At 42.5% G+C, this 18016-nt stretch overlaps 1 protein-coding gene across 9 annotated transcripts in view; it reads left to right on the forward strand.

Annotated features, from left to right (window-relative positions):
* Window positions 1-18016, forward strand: part of RALGPS1 (Ral GEF with PH domain and SH3 binding motif 1) — a 300052-nt gene that overhangs the window by 107442 nt on the left and 174594 nt on the right. For all 9 annotated transcript variants that reach the window (XM_030817835.1, XM_030817841.1, XM_030817832.1 and 6 more), the window contains exons 5-6: window positions 2164-2247; window positions 17678-17767. In XM_030817835.1, the coding sequence (XP_030673695.1) occupies window positions 2164-2247; window positions 17678-17767 (174 nt within the window). The remainder of the gene's footprint in view (window positions 1-2163; window positions 2248-17677; window positions 17768-18016) is intronic.

Consider the following 18016-nt stretch of genomic DNA (forward strand, 5'->3'; position numbering starts at 1 on the left):
CAGGATCTGACCCTGGGGTCCACACTGCTCCCTTTCTGGGTGTTGTCTGAAGTTATTATGGTGTGGAAATAAGACTACAGAGTCTGAATTAAATTCACATATGCACACGTGCGCGTGCACACACACACGACTTCTGCTATTTATTCGAAAATTCAGGAAAAATACAAAGGGAGCAATTATCAGCTAGAAATTGAGCAACAACTATGCCTCAGTCCTGAAACATCAGTTTTATGAGTTGGGTTTTATATTTGATTATAAACCCATACTTTTCCAGGACTGGCTTTGTGATTCACTGGGGAGAGAGGCCTTTGTCTTCACAAACAAACTTTAAAAGGGCAATAATAACATATATTTGCAAAGTGATTCAAGTATGTGTTTTAAAGAGAGGGAGATAGTACATGTAACTGAGGTAGGTCAAACATACATTTGAAACCGAACATAGGCTGGGTGCAGTGGCTCATGCCTGTAATCCCAGCCCTTTTGGAGGCCAAAGCAAGAAGATCGCTTAAGGCCAGGAATTTGAGACCAACCTGGGCAACACAGTGAGCCCCCCATCTCTACAAAAATAAAAATTAAAAAAAGAAACCAAGTGCAAATATATGTCATCAGAATAAGAAGAATCATAGTAAAGAGCTATAACTTCTACAACTTAAAGAGATTCATCTCTGCTTTTGAAAAGAAGTAGAGTCACAATATTCATCCAAGAGAAAGAAACCTCTTTATTAAAATGGATGTGGCGAGAATTACAAGAGATGACATAGGTGAGATGCCCTGTCCAGCGCCTGCTGTGTGGGGAATTCTTGCTAAATGGTAGCACCAGTGAATTCTGTTGTCATTGCTGTTACTTGAGTCTAAGTTGTGAGGGTGTGAAGGACATGGCAGGTTCCAGGTTGTTTGTGTTCTCTTGTGTGGGTGACTTTCAGGACAGAAGTGAGGCACCAGGAGGAGGCGTCTCGGCTCCTGGCCGGTTCCTCTGTGTTCCTAAGTCCAGGGCATTCATCTTTTGACCAGGAGCCGCTGTTGCCTTTAGCCAGGCTTCCACCAAGACCCTGTCTGTGGCTGTTTGTCAGGTCCTAAGGTGTGTTTGACAGGCGTGGCCCTTCAGACGTGACTGCTAGTGGCCAGTTTTGTCCTGGGCTGTTCCTACTGCTCCTCTCCCTCCTTTCCTAGGAGACCCCTGATCTATATCTATTGTAGCTGCTGGGTAGCTGCCTCTCACTAAAGATCTTACGAAAACTCTAGGTGAATGGCAAAAAACAATGTTATCAGTAATACTGAGGCCCAGTAGGAATTAAAAGGCGGTCTTGTAACTTACAGGTGGAGAATTTCAGAATTTGCAACCTTTGCTACCTTTCCTCTAGTCTGTGTCAGGGCTCCACAAGGCACAAGCTGAGAATGCTGGGCATTTGGATGACGGCTTCTCCTTGGTCCTTTTTTGTAACACCAAGTAATCCTATTAGATTGGTCCTGTTGTGTCCAGCTTTCATCCCTTGGCTAAGAGCCAGCCTTACTGATAAATAAAATCTAGATAATTCAGTTTTTCAAATTATAATGCTAAACGTAGTGGAAAAAAAGAGACAAGGCCCCTGGACAAGATATTAAAGGGGACCTTTCCTTCTGCATGCTTTTGGTTATATGAGGGATTGGAGGGGCCAACTTCAGGACAGAATCTGAGGTCATACCAGAAGCTTCTCTGATTGCAGTAGGCTTGGACTGAGACTTTGCCTCACACCAGGAATGGATGATGTCATGTGGCCAGTGAAATCTGAGATTTTTTAATGGAGCCCTGGCATCACAACTATGTGGGGATGAGTTCTGCTGGTTAAAACATTTCTGTGCCCCCTCAGACAATTTGCATTGTAAGAAGGACTTCTGGTCTTAGAGAAGCTGGCAGAGTGGCAGTGGATTTCTTTTGGCACAGAAATCCTGGGAAACATGGCCAGAGTTGTGGAGAAAAGTATTCCACTTATCCTCACTTCTGGTAGTCCCAGGCTGCACCGTCACCTACAAACCCAGCCCTCCTCTCCCACCTGGTAAAGATGGGAACAGCCAAGGTGTCAGCCCTTTCCCACCTTCATGCATGCTCATGTTCCCATTTGATGCCCCTGGTGTATTTTGCATCCCAACTAGAATCACTGTTGAAATTCATTCTGTGCTTCCTAGGAACTAGCCAGCTGTGGATGGAGTAAGAAGGAGAAACACAGTCTTGCCCCTAACGTTGTGGCCTTTACCCGGAGGTTTAACCAGGTAAGCAACACCCCTTGCATGTGCCTATCCAGAGAGCAATCTGCTGCTGTCCCCTATAGGCTGCGAGCCCCCCCACCCCCGCCCCCGCAAAGCTGTCTCCCAGGTACCTGGCCCCAGATTCAGCTTCTTTTCCTGAGTCCCCCACCTTTATCCAGTTTTGTGCCATTATAGTCCATTTTCACAGAGCAGGTGGAACTGAACATACCTTTCCTATGCTTAAATCACTTCAGTGACTTCCAGTTTCACTTAAGCTAAGGTTCAGGTACCTTAATATGCTTTGCAAGGTTCAGCATGGTGGATCTCGCTTATGTCCACCCCTCCAGCCTCATCTCTTTTCCCTCCTCCTGGCCTTCCTTCTCTTACCTGATATACCTTATCTCTGTCCTGTCAGGCCCCGTGTGTGTGGTCTTCACAGCCCAGAATCCTTCCTCCCTGTTCAACTTCCAATCAGATCTCAGCCTGAATGTCATTTCTTCGGGGAGTCTTCCCTGAATCCCCAGCCCGTATGAGTTCACATATCCCCACATTGTACCCTGTACTCCATGTGGTCCTTTATTAATTTGTCCTCATGTTGTATAACTCTGTAGTCTCCACCTTCCTTGCTGGCCTGGGAGCCCCATGAGCATGTCTATCTTGTTCATTACTGTGTCCCCCACCACCTTGCCCAATGTCAGGCATATCATAGACCCTCATTAACTGTATATGGAACGAATAGATGAGGTGCTCAGGAAGTACTTTTTAAATTGAACTTTCTTGAATTCCTGATGGCCTGTTCCCTGGCCTTGCACTACTTTAAACTGACTTGGTCCAACAAGAACCTGTGCTCCAGGTATGAAGATCTGGAATGATGATTGGAGACTTGGATCAACTGAGGGAGGTAGGGTGTCTTTATTTCTCAGCCAGACCTGCATGATCTTCAGGAGAAGGCATGCAAACCAAAGCCCCAAATTGTACTGTTGACAGATTTCCTTCATTCTTATTTTTCTGGTTTCAAATGAGGCCAGTGGCCTAGAGGTTGCATAGTATGTATGACTGGCCCTCTGGGTGATGGGGCCTGGATTCCCTTTGGGCCCTCTCTCCAGCTGGGCCTTCTCTCTCGGAAATGCTTGGTCTTGTGCATCACTGTTGCTCAACCCTCTCCAGGCTTCTCCAGCCTTGACCTTCCACCCCAAGTCCATCGGGATCCTCAGAAAGGCACCAGCTTGTAGTTTGAAGATTGGGGCTGGAATTAGCATTATTATTATTTGATGAGATATAGTAGGAACCAAGAAAGACCTAGGTGCATCTGGAGTAGGGGCTGCACACTGTTTGTTTTGAAAAGAGAAGTTCCAAAGTCTTTTGCTTCTTTTTTCTTTGTTTTGAAAAATCGTCTCTTTTCAACTGAGCTTAGTCTTTAATTAAAAAAAAAAAAAAAAAAGTGTGAGGATTTTGTCAGGGAATCTTAGTTTCCTTAACAAAACTATTTGACTGGGAGCCAACTCAGTCCCCACCTCTGACCAGCCACAGAGCTCCCAGAGGAGGGAGCTCTGTTTTGCTTTGCTTGTGGATCAATCTGCTTTGCATGTGGATGCCAGGTCAACTTGGCAAAGGCGGTGTGGCTTATTCTGTGAACAATTGTGTTGTGTCCAGCTCAGACCAAGTGATGAAATGAGCCAGAAGCAAAGTCACATTTTTTTTCTAACAATGCTCTGGGAAATGGTCTTCCTGCTGGCCCATCAGCCAGTCGGAGAGCCAGCAGCTCCTGGACATAGCCCTGGTAGCTCTGGTTTGAAAATTGGCTGGAGGCCAGGCCTGATCAGCCATTGGGGCTGCCTTCTTTGGGATGAACTTGTTGGCGTCCCTTCCTGGCAGAATTTTATGTGTGAGAACAAGACTTATCAGACTCCAAATAAAAGAAAGCAGTTCACTTACCTGTCTGAGCCTCAGCTTTCTTTTCTGTAACTGAGAATAATAGTAGTGCTCTCCTTGCACTGTTATTATGAAGAATAAATGGAATATGAAGAGGTTTAGCACAATGTCTGGCATGTAGTAAGCATCCAAATGTTTTGGGAGAAGAAAAGAGAAATGTGAAGATCAGCTGATTGGGAGGAGGTTGCCAGGGGATTTGAGGCTTCTTGTGGCCAAACAGAAACCCGGTGGCTAGTGCTTGCCTGCTTCTCCATGGGATCTGAGTCCCTTGGGATTTGCTCATAGAGTGGCTGAGATGGAAGAGTTTGGCCAAGTTCACTAAAGGTCTTTTATGAGCCAGCCTATGTTACAACCCCAAGGAATACACCGTGTAGCACAGAAGTTCTCAATCTTTTTTGGGTCTTGGGTTCTTTTGAGAATCTGACAGTATCACATATGAATGTTCCTCCAGAAAACTGCACAGATATACAAATTTGCATTAATTTTAGGGTGTTCACTGCCTTCCTAAAGTTTATGTGTGGACATTTATGGGTCTGAGGACAATAGACTGAGAAGCTGTGTCTCAGGGAATCCAACAGGCCTGGGTGTGAGTCTTATCGCAACAACTTATTAGCTGTGTGATCTTGGGTTGGCTTTTGGCCTTTCTCAGCCTCATAGTCCTCATTTGTAAAACAGGAAGAATAATTTCAAGTGGATTTTGAAGACTGAACAAGAATCATGAATATAAACGGATTACCCCAGTACTTGACACTTAGTAAACATTCCATGTAAGCTTAAACAAAGGGACAGAGTAGTGGGAGCTATGAGCTGAAAGGAAGGTTAAGACCAGACCAACAGGCTTGGGTCTAAGTGCAAGGTTGGGCTTGTATCACAAAGATGCTGAAAGTTTTGGAAAAGGTGCAGAGGGAATTGGGAGAAACGTGGTTCTAGTCTAGGCTGTGCTGCTAACCTGCTTTAAGGCCGCTCCTCTCTTTGGGTCTCAGGTCCTTTTTATATTCATGGAGACTGGACAGGGCCAAATGTTCCCAGCTTTTCTCATGGACACATTTTATAGTTCCTAATGACTGAAACCCCAGCTCAAACTCAGGTAAGCACAAAAGAGAGCTTCATGGCTTATGTATAACAACTAAATCTAGGGAGATACTGACTTCAAATATTGCTGAATCTAGGCAGTGGGGACAGTACCATCTGAACTTGGTCTTGCTCTCTCCACCTCCAGGTTCTGCTTTCCTCTGAGCTGGTTCCACCTCAGATAGCCTCCCCCTGTGGTTGCAGGATGGCTAGCAACAATTCCAGGCTTGTATCATATTCCGAGGGCAACCTCAGGAGAAAAGACATGCTGCTTTTTCAGTAGCTCTATCTGATGCCCTGGAATTGAGACTCAGTGGCTCAGATTCCCCTGGCTTGTGGCCCATTTTGTTTGTTATGATCTAATCACTCTGACCAGGAAGACATGAAGCTCTGATTGACCAGGTCTTGGAAACAGTCCTTCCTATGGAGGAGAGATGGTAGGCCTAGGCCACATGGACTGAGAATGGAGAAGGGGTATTTCCTCAAGGAAAATCAGGGTGTTCTGGAAGGAAGAAGCTGTGAATGAGGGCCAGAAAGGAAGACAGATAGTTGTCATAGACCTTCTTTTCTCTTGTACTCTTCCAGTCTGCTCTGAGCTTTCTCCCCAATCCATTCCGTTGATAACCTTGTCACTCTCAAGTCGTGTCTGCCCTCTGAACTCCCATGCTCATGAGCCTAGTCACTGAATGTTTCTGCTTCCTCTTGGCTTTAATTGAAACTATTTTAAAAACATTTATTGAGTGCTTATGCTGAACTTACTGAGTCAGATACTATGCTAAGCATTTTACCCGTGCTATCTAATTCAATTTTCACGTGCCTAATGAGATAGATATTTTATACTCATTTCATGGATAAAGAAACGGAGGCTCTGCAAAGTGAAACAACTTCCTCAAATTTACATAGCTTGTGAATTCCTCTGCTTAAGGGGCCTTCTGTTTTTTTCTGAACATTTTTCTAATAGAACCTTCTGCTTTTCCAAACCTAATTTATCACAGGGCTGGGAGACAATGTTAGCACTCTCCTGTCTTCCACATGCTATCTCTAAACAGTTACTCTTTCCTCATTGTGTAATACTCCGTTTTATGTGAGGCTCATTACTGTAGTTATATTCATTTATGTATTCAGTAGTCATTGACTGAATATGTACTAGGCTCTGTGCTGGTTCAGGGGGTCAACAATAAACAAGTTGTCGCCCTTGCCATTGTCAGCTCATAGTCGAGTGCGGGAGGCAAACATGATGGAGGCGATTCCAGTCCAGGGGAATCCATGCTAGGGCAGGGAAACCAGAGGAGAGGCATGTTCAGGAGCAAGGGAGGCCAGAGTGGGGTCTGTTCCATCAATCTGCATGAGGGATTGGAGCTGTAAACTGGCTGGGCACAAGAAAATACTAGAAGACAAAATGACAGCCCTTGGTGATTGATTGGTTATGGAGCGAAATGACAGAGAAGAGTAAAAGAGGGTCCTCTTTTGGTATTTGGCAGTTCACTTGAGACAGTGAACACAAAGGAGGAGCAGTTTTGAGAGTTGGAGATGAGTTAGGTTTGGACATGTGGGATGAAGTATGCAGGAGGTCATTGGATATTTGAGTCTGGAAGTCGGGGAAAGGTCCAGTCTGGGGATGCAAATATTGGAGTCATCTGCATTTGAAGGCCCGGGGTCAGTGAAATCATCCAAGGAGAAACAGAGGCCCAAGTGAGTACCTGAGGATTGCTGACATTTAAGGGATGGGCAGAGGAGAGGAGGCCACACAGGAGGCAGAGAGAGAGCAGCCTGGGAGCAGAACACTTGGTGATATGGAAAGGGCAGTATCTGGAAATCAGTGTTTCAGAAATGAGGGAATGCTACAGAATGAGTCATCTAAGACAGGGCTGAAAAAGAGTCCTTTGATTTTAGCAGCAAGGGCAGTTTTGCAGGGATGTAGCAGGTTGAGTGGTATATAAAAGAGCAGGTGTAAGTGATTCTTAACAACAGTGGCTCCAAGGGGAGCTGAGAAGGGAGTGGCTGGAGAGTGGAGTAGTCAAAGAAGTCCTGGGAGGTGGTTGCATGCTTTTTTCTTCTTTGAAGTGAGCGGAACCTTAAGGATGTGAAGGAGCCAGTGGACCTGGAAAAGTTAAAGATGAGGAAAGAGAGGAAGTACTTAATGAGGTAAAGTCTCAGAAAAGGTGGAAGAAGCCAAGACCTGGGTGCCTCTTCAATGTAAGAGATGAGTCAGCAGAAAGGAAAGGGGCAGATGTAGACCCATTTGTAGGTGCAATACAAGGAGAGTGATGGCTTTTCTTCATCAGTGAAATGGGAGGGAAAGGGGGAAGGAGTGGGGTGAGAAGATTGATGGGTTTGGGGAAAGCTTGAAAAAATCTGCTTCACAGGAAAGGAGAGAGAGCTGACTCTGGAAATACAGCAAGACTCTTGGGCAGTGATGGTGGCCCAGATGAAATAGAGATTGTGATTTTCTAAGTGGCCCCAGTGCATGTGGGTAGTAGATGGTTTTCTCTAGTTGCACTTCTTAGCCTAAGAGTAGGTGCATGGAAGAGCAAATGGTTAGACCCAACCCCTTAGGGGTTGGCAAAGCAGATTTTTTGGAAGGATCAAGATGCAAGGGAAGTTAAACTAGTGGCAAAGAAAAGGCTGAAGTAGGCCGGGCATGCTGGCTCATGCCTGGAATCCCAGCACTTCGGGAGGCCAAGGCAAGTGGATCGTCTGAGGTCAGGAGTTCAAGACCAGCCTGGCCTACGTGGCGAAATCCCATTTCTACTAAAAATACAAAAATTAGCTGGGTGTGGTGGTGCACACCTGCAGTCCAAGCTACTCGGGAGGCTGAGGCAGGAGAATTGCCTGCCCTTGGGGGGCGGTGGTTGCAGTGAGCCGAGATTGCACCATTGCACGCCAGCCTGGGCGACAGAGCGAAACGCTGTCTCAAAAGAAAAGAAAAGGCTGAAGTGACAAATGATAGGGGATTGGTCTGCTTAAGAGGAAAAGGATGCCAAGGAAAAGGGCTGCCAGGGAATCCAAGACGTGGTGAGAGGAAAGGTCTGACACAGTGGGGATCAAGGAGAGAGTAAGGACTAGAATGTTTAAAGATCGTGGCCCCAGATGGAACTGAAGTTTTCTGACACAGAGCAGATCTGGGAAATCAAGAAGAAAGAGGTGGCTGAGGTGGTAGGGAGGTCTAGTTGCTAAAGTTGAAGTGCTCAAGGGATCTGAGGCCAGGGTCATTTGCAGTGATGTTGAAGTTGCCCAAGGAAGAAGGCAGGATTGATATGGAGAGGAAGATAGCAATCCAGATCCTAATCTGTTTACCATCTCTACCGTGGAATCATAAACATGTAGCCTTTTCACACGGACTTTTTTCACTTAGCGATGTGTAGTTAACATTCATCCATGTCTTTATATTACTTTGTATGTCTTGACAGCTCTTTTTATGTGTATATTCCATTGTATGGATTTACCATCCATGGTTTGTTCATCCATTCACCTGCTGAAGGACATCTCAGTTACTTAGTTACTTCCAGTTTTGACAACTATGAATAAAGCTGCTACAAACATTTGTGTGTGTGTGTGCGTGTGTCTGTGTGTGTGTGTGTGCGTGTGTACCAAAGTTTTCTTTCTTTCTTTTTTTTTTCCCCGAGGTGGAGTCTTACTCTGTTGCCCAGGCTGGAGTGCAGTGGCGTGATCTCGGATCACTGCAACCTCCGCCTCCCGGATTTAAGCAATTCTCCTCCCTCAGCTTCTGGAATAGCTAGGTGCACGCCACCACACCCAGCTAATTTTTGTATTTTTAGTAGAGACGGGGTTTCACCATGTTCGCCAGGTTGGTTTCGAACTCCTGACCTCATGATCTGCCCACCTCGGCCTCCTAAAGTGCTGGGATTCCAGGCGTGAGCCGCTGCACTCGGCCAGATTTTCAAATCAGCTGGGTATATACCTAGGAGCACAAGCTAGATTGTGTCTGTCCCAGTTTGTATTCTCACCAGCAATGAATGAGTGTGTGGCTTCAATCCTTGCCAGCAATTGATATTGTCAGCTATTTTGTGTTTTAGGCATTCCAATATGTGTGTAGTAATCTTGCTTTTCTCAGCTTTATCCAGACCACTCTTGGACAGTTACGTCTGGTTCTGGGTGCCTCACATGAGGGGTGAGGGTGGGAATTATCACACAGGAGTGGCATGTAAGTATTACAGTGACTAGAAGAGTAGAGGAAAGAAAACATGTTATACAGGGATAGGTGGAGGATCTGTGAGTGAGAAGACTCAGGGAGAAGGTCATCAAGGTTTTCAAGCAATTGAGGAGTTCTTAATGGGGAAGCTGTATTAAACATAATCTATGGGGCCTGGTCAATAAGTACAGGGCCCAAGGGATGGAAATGGGGAGGCAGTTGGCCTTCTCCTAATAAGTTTCTTAACCATGAAGGCTGAGGCAGAGACCAGACAAGGGCTTTATTACTGTAGAACACCATCCAGCTGTCAGGGCAGGTAGTAGATGGGACCTCTAAGATTCTTTCAAACTCTTGGTTTCTAAGAAAACTGTGAATGGACTTAGGAGAAATTTGTGACAAAAGTAGATTTTTCATAAGAAATGATAGTATTCTTAAACCTGGATTTTTCTTGTTGTTTTTTTTTTTTGTTTTATTCTTTGATTGTTTTTATTCATAGTTGGTTAACTGAATAAAGTTGTGTCCATAGCTATTCTGTTTTTTTATAATTCCGCCGTGGCATTTCCCAGACATTATAGTCCTCAGTAGCTAAATGCCAGTGCTAGCTATACCACTATAACAATAATAGTGTTAATAATAGCTTACGTGTATTAAAAGTTTATTAGCACCATGACCCACTGGGGATATGCTCCGGGTGTGTTTGGCTCCTTCAGCAATTGGAAATCAATTAATGTAATCCACTGTACAATAGGCTAGGGTAGAAAAATCATATTATTATATCATTTGACCTGAAAAAGCATCTGACAAAGTCCAGTACTCATAATTTAAAAAAAAATAGCCAATTAGGAATAGAACAGAACTTCTTCAACTTGATAAAGAAATCTACAAAAGTCCTTCAGCCAACATCATACATAATGGTAAGACACTGAATACCTAAGATTGGGAACAAGGCAAGGATGTGCTCTCATCTGTTCTGTACAACATCTTACTGCAAGTCCTGGCTAGTGCAGTAAGACAAGAAAATAAATAACTAAAATGTATACGGATTGGAAAGGAAGAAGTAAAACGACCTTTATACATAGGTGACATGATTATCTAGATAGAAAATTCCAAAGAAATCTCCAAAAATACTCCTGGAACTAAGAAGTGAGTAAGCAGAGTTGCAGGACACAGGCCAGTATACAAGAGTCAATTGATTTCCTCTAGACCAGCAATGAGGAACTGCAATTTGAAGTTAACAAACAATACCGTTTACAATATCACCAAAAAAACCATAAAACTTAGATATACCTCTAACAAAATATGTACAGGTTCTGTTAATGTGGAAACCTCAAAAACTGATAAAAGAAATCAAAGTGGAGCTAAATAAATAGAGAAATACTCCATCTTCATGGAATGGAAGACTCAATACTGTTAAGATGTCAGTTCTTCCCAACTTGGTCAATAGATTCAGTGCAATCCCAATCAAAATCCTAGAAAGCTGTTTTACAAATATCAACACAATACTGAAAAAGAACAAAATTGGAAGACTCACTCTACCTGATTTCAGTACTTACTATAAAGCTACAGTTATCAAGACAGCATGGTATTGGCAAAAGAATTGGCCCCATAGGTCGTTGGAGCTGATAAATAGACCTACATAAATATGGTCAGCTGATCTTTGATAAAGGTACAAGGGCATTCAGTGGAGAAAGGACAAGTGGTGCTGGAAGAATTTAAATATTTGTGTGTATATGTAAAAAAAAAAAAAAAAAACCTAGACACAGACCTTAGACCTTTCCTAAAAATTAATTGAAAATGGATCACAGGCCTAAATGTAAAAGACAAAACTAGGAGAAAACATAGAAGAAAACCTGTATGACCTTGGATTTGTTAATGAGTTATCAGATAAAACACCAAAAGCACAATTCATGAAAGAAAAAATAAGTTGGGACTTTATGAAAATTAAATTTTTTCACCCTGCAAAACACATGGTAAAGAGAATTAAAAGACTTACCACAGATTGGGAGAAAATATTTGCAAAACACATATCTGATAAAGGACTTGTATCCAAAATATACTCTTGAAACTCAACAATAAGAAAATAGCCCAATTAAAAAATGGGCAAAAGATCTGAAGAAATCTCACCAAAGAAGATATGCAGATGGCAAATAAACATATGACAAGATGCTCAACATTATTTGTCATTAGGGAAATACAAAACACTACATACGTATTAGAATGTCAAAATAAAACAAAAAACCCCGATAACACCAATTGCCGTCAAAGATCTGAAGCAACACAAACTCATTCATTGCTGGTGGGAATGTGAAATGAGACACTCAGTCCAGCAATTGCAATCCTAGGTATTTACCTAGCTGATCCGAAAACTTATATCCACACACACAAAAAGCACACAAATGTTTATAGCAGCTTTATTCATAGTTGTTGAAAATCAGAAGTAACCAAGATATCATCCTTCATTAGGTAAGGTAAATGGATAATAAACCATGGTAAATCCATACAGTGGAATAGTATTCATCCACAAAAGAGAGAATGAGCTATCAAGTCATATAAAGACATGGATGAATCTTTTTTATTCTTTTTTTGAGACAGAGTTTCGCTCTTGTTGCCCAGGCTGGAGTGCAGTGGCGTGATCTCAGCTCACTGCATCCTCCGCCTCCTGGGTTCAAGCGATTCTCCTGCCCCAGCCTCCTGAGTAGCTGGGATTACAGGCATACGCCACCATATCCGGCTAATTTTGTATTTTTAGCAGGGATGGGGTTTCTCCATGTTGGTCAGACTGGTCTGGAACTCCCGACCTCAGGTGATCCGCCCGCCTCGGCCTCCCAAAGTGCCGGGATTACAGGCACGAGTCACCGTGCCCAGCCCGAATCTTTTTTTAAAAAATAATTTCATGTTTTATTTTAGATTCAGGGTACATGTGCAGGTTTGTTACATGAGTATATTGCATGATGCTGAGGTTTTGGAGTATGAATGATCTTGTCATCCAGGTAGTGAGCATAGTACCCAATAATAGGTAGTTTCTCAGCCTTTGCCACACTCTCTCTCCTTCCTCTAATAGTCCCCAGTGTATGTTATTCCCATCTTTATGTTATGGATGAATCTTAAGTGCATATTGCCAAGTGAAAAAAGCCAATCTTGAAAGGTTGCATATGGAAGATGCCTTTTCTCTTTTCTTCCTCCTTCTGAATCATTATTGTTGGATTATTACAAAGCAAAGAAAATGTTCTTGCTAGCATAAATCAAGTTACCAACATGATTATACTTCTACATTTATACTTCCTTTTTTGACATTCTGGAAAAGGTAAAGCTATAGAGATGATAAACAAATCAGTGTTTGTCAGGGCTTTGAAAAGCGGAGAGGGCTGAATAGGTGAAGCCTGGGTTTGTTTGTTTTTTTAAGGCAGTGAAACTATATGATATTGTCATGATGGATACATGACACAGTGCATTTGTGAACTTTATAGCACCCAGAGGAAACCTTAATATATGCAAATTTTTAAAATTCAACTTGAGGGATCAGTGTAACACTTTGTTACATTTTGTTACATGTAATGTTACCAAATGTTTTAGCAGAATGTAACAAAAGAATCTATTATAAATGTATGAACAACCTCACTGAGGATGGGGAGAGAAAACATTGCTGACCTAAGTACATTTGTAATAGAGTGGAGCCTATAAAGCTAAAGACAAAGGAACTGTATATAAGCACCATACTCTATTTGATAAAGTTGTTTCCCAAGGGGGATGGGTGACAATTCTGAAACCATTATCCCTGTGTACTGGAATCAAACAATATAAGAAATGGATGAATATAAGAGAGGATAAGGAAATGGGTGGCAGATGGTGGGAACCAAGTTTGTCACTGTTGGAGTGGGAAATTACAGATAAGCTAGGTGTGAGGAGGCTAGAACGATCCATGTGGTAATGGATTACAGTTGGAGACATCAGTATGAACTCATGTTTAGCTTAATACAGATATAGATGGTTACATATAGAAATCTTTACAGATATGTATATAGGCATGGGTTAGTGTACACACACACACACACACACCACACACACACACATACATTTCTTGGCTCTGCCAGCTGAGAGGACCTAGAAATGATGATACCCCAGTAGCAGCAAGCATACTTCATACCTGTTTTGTGCTAATCTTGGTTTCTAATACTGTTATTTGATAAAAGGAACCAACGTTCCTTGGAGAAATGACTAATTTTAAGACTAAGGCAAGAAATATAAAAGATGAGCCTCCTGCATATTGTATTGCTGGAAGGTAAGGAAGTGCTCAAACTAACAAACCAAAACAATACAGGGGTTGTGTCAAAGGGATGCAGGAGCCAACTGAAAGAACTCTCAAAGGCCAAAGCTGGAACAAGTTGAGCAGCATATAAATAACAGTATTGGATTGTAACCCAAAGTATAAAATAAATATCCACAAGTCTATACTGATATAAATAAATGTGGAAGAATCAACAAATCTCTCATGCAGAAGAATTTCAAATAATCCATGTAGATTAGACCTCAAGAAGGTAGAATTTAATTTCCCACTTGTTAAATATTGGCTGAGCTTAGTGACTTCCTTGCAGAGTTTGAGGTGGTAGTGTAAATTGTGTAACCAATTCCCTATCAATGGGCTTTTGAAAATTGTAGATAGTGCTTCAATGAAACCTTGTATATCTGTGTTTCTATATTTCTGTATTTTTATAAGGTAAATATTCTAGGGAGACTATACCTTAAACATCTTGAAAGATATGTTCAAGTTGTTCTTCAAAATGTTACTGATTTCGATTCCTCCAAACAATGTATAAGAGTACCAATGTCTACATGCTCTTGGTACAATATGTGACTCACAACATGTATTTTTATTTGATACACAAAGAGCTTTTATCAATCAATAATAAGAAAAAACCTGCTTGGGTGACATAGTGAGACCCCATCCACACCAAAAAAAAAAAAAAAAAGCCAGGTGTGGTGATGCGTGCCTGTAGTCTCAGCTACTTGACAGGCTGAGGTGGGAGGATACCTGAGCCCAGGAGTTTGAGATTGGAAGGAAAGATGTCCCAGTAGAAAGATAGTTCTTCACAAGGACCTGTGCAGGCAGTTCAGAAGACAAATAATACAAATGACCTATAAATATTTGGAACAAAAAAATGTTAACTGAAAGAAAGCAAAACAAACAACACCTGAATAGTCATGAAAGAAATGTGAAATTGAAACTGTGAAATACCATTTTTTTCCATTGAATTAGTTAAAAAAAAACTGATAGTAACTGGTATTGGCGTGTGTATGGCAACATGGATCTATTATTATTATTGATAGGTAAACAGATAGACCTTTTGGAGGCCACTTTTTTTTTACATATACTTTTGAAAACAGGTACACACGCTTTTATTCACTCCACTTTACAGGAATTTATCTGAAGACCTTAATAAAAAGCGTACAAACATATGTATAAGGATGTTCATCTCAGCATTATTACAACAAAATTAGAAATAACCTATTCAACAGTAGAGGGTCATTTAAGAAAATGATGATACTTCTCTATGATTAAATACTTGGAAGCTGCTAAAAATTGTAGAAGAATATTCACTTATACAAATCTTGTGATATATAATTAATATACACAAATTTAGTTTTAAGAGACAAACATGTTCTATACAGAGGAAAAAAAAGATGGCCGGGCATGGTGGCTCATGCCTGTAATCCCAGCACTTTGAGAGGCTGAGGCAGGCAGATCACCTGAGGTCAGGAGTTTGAGATCAGCCTGGCCAATACGGTGAAACCCCATCTCTACTAAAAATACAAAAATTAGCCAGGTGTGGTGGTGCATGCCTGTAATCCCAGCTACTATGGAGGCTGAGGCAGGAGGATCACTTGAACCCAGGTGGCAGAGGTTGCAGTGAGCGAAGATCGTGCCACTGCACTCCAGCCTCGGTGACAGAGCGAGACGTCCTCTCAAAAAAAGAAAAAAAGACTAGAAGGACGCATACCACGGTGTTTATGATGTTGGTCTATATGTGAGACTGAGATTTCTTTGTCTTTTGTACTTACGTCTTACGTCTTACTTTTGTACTTATCTCTTATTCCTTGTTTTCTGCATCAAACTTCTGAAGTTAAAAACTTAAGTTTTGTAGTTAGAAAAGAGAATAAAATAAAAAAGTGTTTAAAACTATGCTGATTCTACCTTTGTAATGTCTTCCTTATCTCCCTCTTCTTCCCATCTCCTTCAGCATGGCCCTGGCTCAGACCTCCTCATCTCTCACTGAGACCGTTGCATCAGTTTTCTAATGGGTGTCTCTATCCTTGCAAAGGATCTCATCTATCACCCTGCTCAGAAGCCTCTGAAAGTCCCTGTGTATCATAGTGTTTTAGCTCCTTCCTCTCACCTTGTTGCACAAGTCCTCCCCTCCCCACCACACACCCAATCTGGTCTTTTTCTCCCTCCCTACCCTCATCGTCACCCACAACCCCCAACCACAGCACTCCTGCAACACCAGTCCTTTCAGCCTATCCAGCCATCCCTGGTCATGGAACATAAGGCCACACACTTCAGTCTTCTCGTTTAAAGTCTACCCATCTTTCAAGGCCTGTCTTCTTCAAGAAGCCTTCCTCTATCATTACCTCTCTCATACTTTGGTTTACTGTTTGAACTTCTTCCATGGCCACTATTACCAGCTGCCTTCTAATATAGTGATTCCTTAAGGATTCTGCCTCCTCCTTTGGTCACCTCAATTTCAGGAAGGTCTGGGCTCCCAGTGCCTGGAGCCCGCACACCGAAGGGGCATCATGGAACTCTGCTGAATCGAGTTGTTGACTCAGAGTTGCCTCTGCACAACATGGGCTGCAGTTCCAGAGTCAATGCTTCCACGTTCCATAATATGCCATAAACGTGTGATTCTTTGACATGCAGGAATCTATTATACGTGTAAACTATCACACTTGAGTGTGATAATATGGCATAAAAATGTACACATATTAAAATATAAGGTTTATGGGCATCCCATTTGGTATTTAGAAAAACTTTTCTCTGTAACTGGCTAGTAAATATTTGAGTGTGAACTTAATTGTGGGCAATTCCTTGGAAAAAATGATTCTATGGAAACCCAGTCATGTCCTGGAGGCAACCACAGATAATTACACTGAGAAAACATTTCTATAATACTCCTGCTTAATAATATAAAAAGCACATTGTTGATTCTTGGTTTCTCTTTCTTTGCTTTCTATTTGAAAAGTGATGGTATTTCAATAATGAGAATACATTTTATTGCAGCAGTAAGCTTGTTTTATTAGCTCTGGAATATCCTTAACTATATTTTTCCCTATAAAGTTTAGGGGTTTTAGATGCCTTGCCTTCTTTTTAATTCTCCCTATGCCCCGTGCTTTGCCTGGCTCTCCACCTTTCTTTGCAGTGCTGTCATTGCACTCTTGGGCATCCGTGTTTCACATAGAACTGTTGTTACAGAAGTGAAACATAAACAGGAAGAGCTAGCCACTTCCCAGCATTTCTTGGCATGAGTCTCTTCCGTTGCATTGAGGTGCCATGTGAGTCAGCTCCACTCTGGTAGATGACTTTCCTGTTCCACCATCAGACACAGGGGTTCAGGCTGCTGCTGTATGTGAGAGGTCAAGCATGAATGGGCTTCTGAACCAAAGCTACCATCATACCCTTTTTGGTGCATGCTGTCTCCAGGAAAACATGCCCTGTAATAGGCATTGCTTTATGGAACTTCGAAAGAGATACTTCCATATCATTTACATTATGGGATGAGCCTCTCTCAAAATATTAAATTTGTTAAAATTGTGCAAATATTGATGAATCCTCCTTATCTTAGGGCTGGCTGGGGATATGGACCTCACAAGTGGTCCTACCAATATACATGTCCCTTTGGCTATTTGTCCATCTGTCCCTCCATCCACCCATCATCTATGATCTCCCCACAACTGGGATCCTTCTGAGCAGGAATTCAGTCTGATTCATCTCAAGATTCCCAGCAGCTCTTCTCGAGACTCGTGTCATGGAGGCCCAGCCCTCCCCGGGATGACGAGGAAAGTGCTGCTTTCTCTTGGTACTGCAGCGTGCACTGGAGACAGGGTGCCCAGAACACGGCCCATTTGCAGGGTTGGGTGCTGTAGAGGAACCCTTTAACTCATGTGACCCCAGGCTATCCTCTCCCCGTTTCCTGACCTCTTGGAAATCCCATAACAGCGGTGGGCAAGGGGGACATGGGTGGTCCAGCAATTAACAACTTTTCTGGTGTGTATGTGTGTATGTGTGTGTATTTGACTCTACAGGTCAGTTTTTGGGTTGTACGAGAAATTCTAACAGCACAGACTTTAAAAATAAGGGCAGAAATCCTCAGCCATTTTGTGAAAATAGCCAAGGTAAGCTTTTTATTATTATTTTTCCTTCCTTTTCCTCTTCTCTCCCACACCTCCTCCCCAAAAATATGTTTCCTCAGTACTTTGGGAGCTGCTTTGCTGTGGGCCTGCCAGGCACAGTTCAAACAGGGTGCTGTGGCTTGACTTCCCCAGGCAGAGCCAGCTGTTAGACCTGCCTGGGTGCTCACCAGCCCGCTAGCACCTTGTGTGCAAATTGGCAGCATGCGCCACACCCTATAATTTTGGCAGCCA

Source organism: Nomascus leucogenys, chromosome 8 (genome assembly GCF_006542625.1).
Source record: "Nomascus leucogenys isolate Asia chromosome 8, Asia_NLE_v1, whole genome shotgun sequence".
Taxonomy (NCBI): domain Eukaryota; kingdom Metazoa; phylum Chordata; class Mammalia; order Primates; family Hylobatidae; genus Nomascus; species Nomascus leucogenys.